General features: G+C 36.9%; 1 protein-coding gene across 2 annotated transcripts; it reads right to left on the reverse strand.

Annotated features, from left to right (window-relative positions):
* Positions 1-903: 903 nt before the first annotated feature.
* On the reverse strand, positions 904-8,969 carry LOC149179025 (uncharacterized). 2 transcript variants are annotated; one of them, XM_089423763.1, is made up of 4 exons: positions 7,588-8,969; positions 4,997-5,143; positions 4,747-4,872; positions 904-1,205 (listed from the first exon to the last, which is right to left on the reverse strand). In XM_089423763.1, the coding sequence occupies exons 1-4, from the start codon at positions 8,641-8,643 to the stop codon at positions 924-926; spliced, it is 1,611 nt and encodes a 536-aa protein (XP_089279889.1). In that variant the 5' UTR covers positions 8,644-8,969; the 3' UTR covers positions 904-923. The 2 variants fall into 2 exon arrangements, with proteins under 2 accessions (XP_089279889.1, XP_089279890.1); XM_089423764.1 differs by having other exon boundaries at positions 910-1,215.
* Between the last annotated feature and the right edge of the window lie 2,981 nt (positions 8,970-11,950).

The following is an 11,950-nucleotide window of genomic DNA, read 5'->3' on the forward strand; positions in this document are numbered from 1 at the left end:
TACATCGTTTTCACCATCCAAATTTGCATCTTTTTTTGCCTCATTTTGTGTCCACATTTGCATATAATTTTGTGTCTGAGTTCGAGCCTAAATTTGCATGTGATTAGGAATCATTTTTTACATCCAATATGGCATCCTTGGTTTCACCTTTTTTCAGCCCCATTTTGCATCTTGTTTTATGTCTTTCTTACATCTTTTTTTTTTCCTTTTTTGCACCCAAGTTTGCATCCCAAATTTACACCATTATTTGCATCATCATTTGGCATATTAATTTGTAACGTTTTTTGCTTCTTTTTAACGCTCAACTTTGCATCTTATTTTACATCTAGTTGTTGTCTTTTTTTGCATCTAATTTGGTGCCCATTTATGTGTCCTTGTTATTGCCCAATTTGATATCCTTTTGTATGCCATGTTTTGTTCCCTTCTTTGTGTCAACTATTGCACAATTTTTCACTTCTAATTTAAAACACTTTGTATGTCAATTGTTTGCATTTTGTATTAATTCCTAGTTTAACATCCAATTTTACTTTCAATTTTGCATCCATGGTTACATCCGCATTTGACTTCTTATATAGAGTATATTTTTCTTTACATATATGACCCCCTTTATAGATTCATAGTGAAATATATGATAGTTTCTAAATATCATTAAAGCAGATATCACAATTCAAAATCATTTGTAAAGAAATTTAAGAGAAATTGACAACATCCATCCAAAAAAATAACAATGTGTCATTAACAATTTTCAAAACATGTATAAAATAGCAACATAATACTAATAAAATCAGTATTATTTTTAATCAAAACAAGTAAAATTCAAATATGATTAACAAATCAAAATATTTCATGAATATCGTTATTCTACGATAAATTAACAACATACATAAATCAAACTCATCGTATGATTACAAAATCAAAATGTCTCATTGATATAGGGTAAATTCACAACACCCATCTAAACATAACAATGTCATTCTACACAATAATTTCTTCATAAAAAACAATGCATGTGCATGCCTAGCTACCACCACCAAGATCATCCTCATGATCATCTTGACCATCCTCATTACTCTGATCCACATCATCACCAACACCGCAACTATCATCATCATCTCCTCCTTCACCACCATCATCCTCATCCTCATCCTCATCATCTCCTGATATATGTTGAACATAATTTGGATCATCGTCTTGGCAATCATTACCTATAGCATTCTGACAAAAAAAATCAATATTACATGTTAGTATTAATTACATAACACAACGCATGTTTTTGTTATACAATGTTAACCATAAAATGAGGTAAGATATACTAGCATTTGCACCAGATGTTGCAAAGGAAACGCCGTAAGGCATAAATTGAAAAATACAAATACAACAAAAGAATACTTTGATAAAGAATAAAAATATATTGAATGCTCAAATCAATGCCCCATTAACTGGAAGCATTTAGTAGACATATCTAATGCAGAGACAAGCAAAAATATATAATTCTTCAAATTCTAGATGGATGCAATCACTTAGTAATGCCATGTTGAGAACCTTCCTCTACTTGTAATATCCTCTATCAGGGGCAACCTTCACGCCTCTACCTTATATCAACACTGACGAAGTTAGCAATCCCATTGGCCCATCCTATTTATCTGTCAAGTTTGAAGCATAAGGCAAGTGACTGGACACTGGTATTATACAATAAGCTGAAACCTAAACTGAACTTCCCCCATGGGCATGACGGACAAGAGATGGGGCTTTTCTTAAATAGAAGAGATAGGGCAATCTTTACATCCCTACCTCATCAACACTGATGAAGTTAGCAATCCCATTGGCCTATCCTATTTACCTGTCAAGTTTGAAACATACGGCAAGAGACTGGACACTGGCCAATCCTATCAGATATCCCTCTATCAAAGCAACATTCTAATGGCCCCTGCTACAATTATACAATATCTAGAGAGCATCATTAGAAACATCCTTTGGAGAGATAAAAATGAAAACAAGTGGCCTCTACTCCATTGGAAATGGGTGGCATTTCTTAAATAAGGTACGAGGGACAGAATGCAAGATCTTTTTAGCAAGGTCCCCTATACGAAAATCTATTGATACTATTGATGGAAACACACTTTGGAATAAATCAATTAGAAGTATCTGGTGTGAGGCAAAAAATAGAAGAGATAATCAAGAAAATATGTATGCCTAAAGGTTGTATAATCTACAACGATGTGCTTCAAAGTAAAATTTTATCTAAGGTAGACACAGAAGTTTCAATTCATACAAAATTAACTATCAAATTGTTTTGTTTAGACTCTTAGAGCTAACTTTAAGTTTTAACAGCAGAAGATCAGACAGACCAGTAGTTTAGGAACTCTGCACTCCTCACCATTTTTGTATACTTATGGAGAAATTATAGATTTGTCAGATGGATGAAGATGTTTCTGAAAGCATCATTTTGCAAACATGCAAATTCTCCTCTGCGTAAACAAATAAAAGCTGAAAAAAGAGAAGAAACCAAAAAAGGGGTAGAAGTATAGGCCAACCCAATGTGAAATTTCAATATAACCTTCTCTAACCTTGTCTAATTTCTAAACAACACATTTAACTAGTCATTGATGTCATGTTTCCTCTTTGATGCTTTACATCAAATTAACTTCATCTAACCCCAGCAAGGTAGATGTGCCCACCACACCACTTCATGAGAATGTGTACACAGTTGTACGTCCCTTCATTATCTCAGATGATGCTTTTACTCTCCACCAAACTCCTCGCATGAGAAAAGCAATCTTTGCAAGGTCTCAGTTCAGATTTGGGAAGCTTTGCAAAGGCACATTGTGTTGTTTCATGATGGTAAATGTTATTCATGAATGGCAATTTCTATCTGATTATGCTGAATCCAGGGCATCCTCTGTTATTCCTTGCTGCTTTATGGTTTTTCTGGTTTTGTTTATGGTGGTGTGAGGCTTTGTCGAGGTGTGGTGTGAGAGAGGGACCAGACCATCTTGGGCTACCCTCCTCTTGGGATCAGCTCCTACTCAGGTCTCTTTATTTTCTTCCTCTCGTCAAGTCCTTACTCCTCAGTTGGCCGGGGCACGCACTTCTGAGGTGGATTCTATCTGCAGCAGGGCCTCCTCAGGGCATACATAACCCCGAAAGCTCATCAATTGCCGTGTGAGTTGGAACTAGCATTTGAGGGTGGGAAAATGGCAATGGAAATTTGAGAGGTATCACTGCTTCATTGCTGAAAGGTCATCTATCAAGAGTAGATGTACCAGTCCCATTACAACTAGACAGCTGCAGGGAAGGGTACTCCTTTCCAAAAATGACACTAAAAACAAAATTCTGATGATGATGAACATGATGCAGTTGGAATTTAAAGCCATGGACAAGCATTTGACAAGGATAAAAGCAGTCTTACTGCATGGCAAAGGCCCAACTCATCTAGACAGTCCAGGTGATCAAGCACCCATAGATGTGGAGGTTTCCACCTCCTAGTCTCCTCATGAAAATTTATGTTTTCTATCTTTACTATTATAGTAGGATTATGTGTTATATTTTGTGGCTGTTAAGCCAAGGCACTGTAGGCTTTTTTAGAACTCAGTATATTTTTTTAAAATGTATATTTTTGGACAGCAGACCTCCTGTATTGCCAATGGTCCGGTTTCCCTAGTGGCAGACCAGAGGCATACAGAAGGTTGGATCATATGTGATCATCAACAGTTAATAAAAGGCCTTTAAATTACCTCCCCACCCCCTCCCAAAAATAAAAATAAAAATCATCTATAAAGTTTAGAAACTCAATTATTGAGAAGATTTTTCGGCATAAATCACATCATAAATCATTTGTCGACGCGTTCCAAACCAACAAGTGTGGTTCATCGTCAGGACAAGTTGAAGATCCAGACCATGGCAGATTATTTTCCAACTAGCAAAATTAAATCACAACTAGGTTATTATCCAGCTAAGATTAATCAGAAATCAATTTTTTAAAAGTATGTTCTTATCAAGCCCAAATTTAATCAAACTTCAAAAGTATGTTCTTATCAAGCCCAAATTTAATCAAACTTCAATTATACCCTGAAGATGAGCTCTGCAGTGTGGTCAAAAAATTGAGGAATAATCTACTCCAACACAGCTCTCCTCTTGAATAAAATAATGTCCAGCTACCTGAGCTTTAAAGTCATTCTAACCTTTTGTATGGAAGATTTATAGAATTCATTTCCATTTTAGTTATAGAAAATCCCAATAAAGATAGTGATTGATTTCATGTTTGTACATATGTAATGAACACTTAGCACAATAGTATAGCTCAGTTTGCCCAACCCTTTCTACAGAAGGCATAATACCCAGGGAGGTTACAGGATCTATTCCCAAGTAGTTCTGTCCAGTTACCAGCTGGTATTTCAACTAGAAGTCAATTCCATTCCTCACCCAGAAAAAAAAATACAGGGAAAGGAGGGAGAAAGGGGGATTCCATCACTCTGACAATGTACCAACTTCCTCACTTGGAACAGTTAATATGTGGGCAAGTTAAGGGAACATCTTTCTCTGGGAAAATTAATATAAACAATTACTGATGCAGTTACCTCCTTATAATGGCATAAATAAAATTTTTGTTGAATTAATGTTTGTAAGGAATTATCTTTGTAAGGTTCCAATTTTGATGTACGGGCAGAATAAATTATAAACCTATCCATCAACCAAATGAGTCTTGCAAAAAGAAAGAGATAAAGAGAAACTATTCACAAAACTTACCTTTAGCATTTGATGGCCTCCACTATCACTGGTGCTGAAAAGTTGCAACATCGGTGTTTCTTTTTGCGAAGGAGAGTGAGTAATTTCACTGCCTTTCTCAAAATTTGATAAATCACCCTCCCAGTCCTGTAGTAGTCACAAAGAAACATCTTAATATAATGAGGCATTTTCCAAACAAAACCTTTTTAAAAATGGTGCATTGGATAAGGTAGCCTACGTCAGAACACTGTATAGGTCATAGAGGGAAGACCTGTAGCTGCTCTCGGATGGCAGGCACAACCTTATGCAAACTGTCAAAACAGCATGGCGCACTTCCCGACTTCACATCATTGTATGTCGAATCTATGCTTCGAATAAGACACAGTAGCTCTTTTGAAGATACCAAAACACTTAATACCTACAGATGAAAACAAAATATTACATTAGAATACAACAGACTTTAACAAATTATAAAACCGGTTTTCTGGAAAAGCAAAGAATAGAGGTAACACTGCAAAGGACACGTTCAGAAAAAGATGTTATTGCCATTACATATCTCAGTTCTAATGATACAATGAAATACGCATGGAAATTCAACTGTGAATAACCACAGTCCACCCTTTTGAATCCCATTTGATATACTTGTCAGAAAATACATTAACAAACAAAATTATACATGTACTATGAACTCCAGTATAAACTGACATAAATCTCAGCCAAATACCAAACCTGTTGAAAATTAAAGTGATCATGAATATACAACGAAAATGCACGAATGTAAATTGGATTTCAAGTATTGTTTCTATCTGGATAAAAGAAACAAATTAGAAATAATAACCACCAACTGCTACCGTTATCAAAGAAGTGAACTTGTTAGAAGATCAAGCTAAAACAGTGAAATATTGAAATCCAGGAACATTTTCAATAAGACATTAAAAAACAATCATCAAACTTGGCAGGAAACGCAAGGTTTCAGGCAAGACCACTGCCCACCCAACCATGATCCACCTAAGTAACATTGAGTTGCACTCACTTCTTATGTGACTTGAGAATGGATTACGAATGCCGACTATTGGCATATCAACATTATCCAGACAGTTATAGGGAAAGATTTGAGAAACTTAGGACTTCAATTTTCTTTGAAAGCAACAGACTTACTACACACATTCAGGACATTTTTTGGTCAGAAAATCATTATGATTTACCAGCATGGATCCATCTTAAGCACGGATTCACATAAGTTGATATTCACATAAGTTATTGATATAGATCTTCAAGTCTTACTACACACATTCAGGACATTTTTTGGTCAGAAAAGCATTATGATTTACCAGCATGGATCCATCTTAAGCACGGATTCACATAAGTTGATATTCACACAAGTTATTAATATAGATCTTCAAGTAATTTATTTATATAAAGTGTTAACTTTTTTGAAAAGTATAAGGTTTAAACATCTTACTCGCATAATTTTTTTTACTTCTAATTACTTTACATGAAATTATATTATAGGTCAAATGGATAACTAATTAAACATGTATAGCATATTCTTTTTTTCTTTTTTATTATAGCCAACATTACTTTTCTATTTAGAGAATATTTTATTTTTATTTTAAGAGGGACACATGTCAACTCTAGAGTCCAAGTTGAGCACGGACATACTTACACATCACGTTCACACTGGGCTGTAAAATGAGCCTCCTAGCCCAATTATACTATAAAGACAGCAAACATGATCACTCCCAATTTGTGTTGAGAACCCTTGACAGTGCATAAGAATATACCAAAAAACATTTTCTTCAAAATTGCATAGTCAAACCAGGTTTGGGTTGGGATCACAAGTTTGTCCATATCCATTCAATATCTATGCCCATTATACAAAGTTAGCGAAGTACCTATCAGATGTAAAATGCAAAACTCAATCCTTCTTTGCAGAACTCGTCCAAAACATGAAGCATATAAATTGCTCGCTGAATTATCAAATAGAAGTAACTTCAGTGCAATGACATCAGGCTGAATTTACCCATTGTTTCTCGAGCAATAGACATGATAATTTATGGAAATGACCCTCCACAAAAGACTGTAAATAGATGGTGTGCTTAGCTATTTGATTGGAAATCTTGTCTACAACTATTTAAACTACAATGAATTTGTCAACATAAAATAATAAGTTGGATAGGTATTTTTCAGACACAAAGCATTTGAGATCCAAAAAATAGACGCTAATCTAAATGTCTCTAATTTAAACCACAGACAATTATTTGTTTGTTGAATTAACAACCAAATTAAGTTTCAATAACACGACGTAATTTTCACATACAAAGCATTTGAGTGCAAAATAAGAAAGATAGTTTAAACGCCTATAAAATAAACCAAGGACATTTTTTGTCTGTTAAACTAATAAACAATTATATCAAATTCAAGCCTACATTTACATGCATGAAGACTGCTCATAACTTAATCTATCAGGAATGGATCATTTGTTGTTAATGTTGAATTTTTCTGTTAATATAGCACTGACAGCAAGGCAAATTCAATATTTAAAAGGCAGCAATCTACATTCGGATCTGGACAACACTTTTTCTCCTTTCCTGCTATGTGATTATTCCCATGCAAGAGGAAGTTCCAACTAATTGATTTTCACACTTCCAAAAGTAAATTCCTCATGTCTGAATTTTCTAGATACAAAACCTAGGTATAATAATCCTAATTGTTGATCCTACCTTGAAATAAGTACCTTTAATCCACCATTGGATCTTGCTTTAAATAAACATGGGGTCTTGCTTGAAGTGTCAAAGTTTATTCATCTATTCCTTGCTATTATCAATAAGACATAATAGAATAAAGGAAAGAGCAATGCACCTTGTGAGTCATCTGAAGAACTGCCTTGGTATTGATGTGCACGAACTTGTGGGCAAATACAAGAAACTGAACAACAAGAGAGCTATAAAAAGGATAATTAGCCAGAACATAGTTTTGCCAATGATCATTATATCCATAACAACTTTCTTTCGTGCTTCTTTTTACTAATGATCCCACAGAATCAGTACCAGTCTTTTGCTTTTGAAGCAAGCTACCTGAAAGTGGAGACAATCGTTGATCCCTATCCCTAAGCATCTTATTCTCTGCCTCCAAATAATGATCCTCTTCGAGAGCGGGCATCATTTCGCCTTCTTCACCAATATTCCAAGGCTGTAAATAATCCAACCATAGATCAATAATGTGTGTAGCCTTCTTCAGACAAGCACCTACTGGCCAATAACTGAAAGCTCGTAATATAAACCTGTACAAAGGCCTCTGTAACAGAAGGGACCATGTAGCAGGCACAACCAAACTACTCCGTGGCAAGGAAAATGACCTCAATCTCAAGGTATCCATTTGTGATGCAGCTCTCCATCCAGAATTCAACTCTTCTTGAGGACAACACAAAGTACTGCTTACATAATTGACCAGTATTTTCACAGCCTCTGTGATTTCTACACTGGGGAGACCATACCTATGATATCGATTATTAACAGGTAACAAAATACCAAAAGACTGGCAAACCCGTGAAGGTAAGGGCGAAAAATCGTCATTCACTAACCAAAACTGTACAAAGGTATGAACAACAAACTCGGCGCGAGAAAATATCGATGGATTCTCCTCGAAAAAATGATGTACAGACACACTGGGAGCACAAAAATCAGATATAGGAACAAATTTGTGTAGATACAAATTCAGAAGATGCAAATAAGGGCTAGAATTGAACTTCACAGGCCTTCCATTGTCATGGCTACCGTGCAAACTATGCAGAGAAGACGCCCATTTCTCGAAACGAGACCGGGAAGCCTTCTTAAACCCCAATTTCATTTCATCCGAATCCGAACGATGCATAATATCATTATCTTTGCATACAGCGTAATAAGCAAACCAAAACATAAAATACTCAAATGCATTCAACTGCACCTGAATCCTCCTCCATGGCCGTCCTCCTTCAATCGGTCTTTAAATAAAGCAGGGCAGACTTCAGATAAGATATACAAACCCCTCTCCGACTGAAGCATGTGACGAATCCACGCCGGAAGGCGCTCGGATGGAAACACATAGCGAACCACATTTTCCTCGTCTGCGGCAAAGATTGACGAAAACAAAGCTCCAGACGGCGAGAGAAGATTTACGACCGCATTCGCGGAATGCTCAGAGGTCTGCGCGATCCATCCGCCAATGCCGGACGGCTGTAAGACCTCCTCGAAGCCGAAGATCTTGCGGAGAGCAGACGGGGAAGCATGTTATGTAAAAATGCCTGGTCTGATCCCAGCTGTGCCTATCGATGAAGGATTCCACGACCCGGCATGAATTCAAAATATCAGACGATGATGAGGAAGCATTCAATAACAAGCGAACTTAATTCTTGGGCTTCGAAAGAGAAATCTGTCGAAGGTGAAGAAGACACAGCCATTGCACCTCAATTTTACAGTCTCTCTACTGATCCGGTCGGAGGCTTAAATCCCGAGATAAACCCCTTGAATCTTCCTGAACCCTCATGCAGAACCACTAAACCCTACACTACATCGGATCGCAGCACTCACTGATCTAGTATTATAGGCATTCGAAGGTGGGGATACTCTTCTCTTTATTTCAAAATATTTGCACCGCCTTAAGTAGCTTTTCAACTTTTGCCATTTCCCTTGAAAGACGTTAGTGTGGGGTGGGGAAATTATGTTGTTTTTGAGGAGTTTTTTGGTTTGTGGGGACAGGGCCACTCTTTATGTGACCATCCGGGCAAGCGAGGCGGTAATCTTAAGTTCTTGCAGGGATATCTTATCTCTTATGGATTAATATGATTATTGATACTCTCTTATGAATTACTTACATTAGTGATAAGGATAGGGGATTAAAAATTTAAATATAATAATAAATTATATAAAAATAAATAAAAATTTGATGGGGTGTTGAGATGTGTGTTAGGTTACTGAGCGGATTTGTTATTCCGTTGTCACCCCAAACATTAAAGAGAGGGATAGTGTCGCCCACATTTAATGATAATGCACTGTTTTAATTTGGAAATCTTTGAAACTTCCTCAATTTCCTACAATTGTTGGGGTCAAATTGATGATATTTGGTGTCAATGTCGTGTTGTCGGGTTATCTATGGGATATTTCCTCTGCGGCTTCTATAGTAGTTCCTTAAGCAACGTGGAAGGTCCAAGTTGTTCTTCCATGTTGGTTTGGCCTTCCATCCTTCACTCCATTTCATGAGCTAGACTATCTACATTTTCCAAGTATTGGCAAGGTTGCATGTGGCCCGCATACCCACTGGTGGGAGTACCTGCACTTAAACTCTTCTAGGTTTATGGGAGCTCAACTCCAACAAGTATACTAGTATTGTCTTTGCTCTTAATTTTTTCCACTGGGTCAGCTACATTTATATTACTTTGGTTTGCTTGGTTTAGGATTCTTTGGGGAAGGTTCAACGTGTTATCTAGGGGTGAGGTAGCCTTGTCCTCCTCCTGCCTACGACAATCTTCCTCACATTGTGTCTTGGTTTTACCATTCCTTTGCAACTCCTTTAGCCTTTGGTTTACCTTCCACCTTTATCCCTAAAATCCTTCATTTTGTACATTGTCCATTGGCCTCACTTTGGTTTTCAATCCCCTAAAATCCTTTTGTCTTTCGAGACTTCACCAATTAGGTTCACTCGCCTCATTATCACCGTGCCTCAACAATGGATGTGGTCGAGACGTGGCTCTGATGGTTAAGGCCCTTTTGGCAAACCCTGTGCTCAGTTGCAAGCCCTAATTGTTGTTTACCTCTTCAATGCAACTACCCCCCCCCCGCCTTCCCACGAGAAGTCCAGGATGAAATTGTTAGAAAATCGATAATGGCAGCTTATTGTACTTATTTTCCTTTAACTTGATATTTGCTTGTGAATCTTATTTATCTTCTTTGTGTTCTTTAGTTAGATCTATTCATCAAACAATGTCAAGAACAATAATAACAACAATAGACACATATATTGGCTTTCTTCTTAAAATATGCTTCAAATGATATACAAAGACCCAAACCCTAGACCAATCCTTCTCCTAGTACCAAGTCATCCCTTCCTTAAATCCTTCCTTGATTCTACACCAAAATGTTAGACACTGCAACTTTGACCTGCCAGCTTCAATACTGCTACCCAACCTGCAACTTCGACCCTGCAATTTCGACCTTAAAGCTTCCAAGGAAACCCTAGAGCAGCCTCCTCTTGGGACCTTCCTAATAGCAAGACAACTCCTTATGAGTTCTAGATCAAGTATCCTTCCTTCTAGTTACAAGATGTTGCACTTCATCTTCCTACAACTCAGACCTGTAACTTCACTTCTTCCTGCAGCCCAGAAACCCTAGAATTTCGCACGTGTGAGAGAGATAGAGCCCAAAACAAAATATTTATGTCCTTCTTGTGCTTTCTTGGCCTTCACTCTTCTTTTCCTGCTCTTCCCAGCTATAGATCGAACTCTTTCTTGTAGATTGAACTTGTTGAGTGAGTTTTTTCCAAATGAGGTTGAATTGCTTCCTTTTATATCCTTCTCAAGGGGTCGAATTCTCTCCTTTAGGCCGACTTGATTTTCCCAGGGTCGACTTGTACTTTAGGAGCTTCCAGGATTTTCTAAACTCAAAATAATTATTTTTACAAATATATTTTTGCCCATAAGGGTCTTATAAACATGATGTTGACTCCTTTGACTCGAGACAGTAAATCCTAAGACCTAACAAACCCTATAAGCATGAAGAACATGCTTTACCTAAAACACAATCAATAATGAGCATGAAACCCATGCTTTAATAATAATATATTTTCTTTTCTTTTCTTGTTTGTTACATAGGATACATATTGAAATGAGTACAACAATTATGAAGACCGAAACTAGTTACATTTTCAATAATCCCTCTTAACTAGGGAGGTATTCATAATTGTACACTCAGTACAACATCATATCTCAAATTGAAGAGTTATCACAAAAAGAGTCGGATTGATAAGCCATATTGTAAGCATCATCATCATGACCAGCATTGTCTCTTAGGCCTAACTAGACAATCTCTTCTTTAATCAAGAGCATTATGTTGGGAGGCTTTATGTGTGATACCGCACTACCTCTACAAGGCACATACCCCATCTGGATGTCTATAAGATATGTCCTATTAGGACTATTCTTATCTTGGATCTCGAATCTTGAGTCCTCAAAGAATATCAGTCCTCTTCGACC

This window comes from Pinus tabuliformis, chromosome 4_1 (genome assembly GCF_031772625.1).
Source record: "Pinus tabuliformis cultivar Carrire ecotype Pingquan chromosome 4_1, CPIR1, whole genome shotgun sequence".
Taxonomy (NCBI): domain Eukaryota; kingdom Viridiplantae; phylum Streptophyta; class Pinopsida; order Pinales; family Pinaceae; genus Pinus; species Pinus tabuliformis.

Coding starts and splice junctions, on each gene's coding strand:
- LOC149179025 (XM_089423763.1), bottom strand. CDS start 8,643: ATGTTTTGGTTTGCTTATTACGCTGTATGCAAAGATAATGATATTATG. Junction 4,873..4,996: donor CCATCCGAGAGCAGCTACAG/GTCTTCCCTCTA, acceptor TGACTACTACAG/GACTGGGAGGGTGATTTATC. Junction 1,206..4,746: donor GAGGCCATCAAATGCTAAAG/GTAAGTTTTGTG, acceptor AGAATGCTATAG/GTAATGATTGCCAAGACGAT.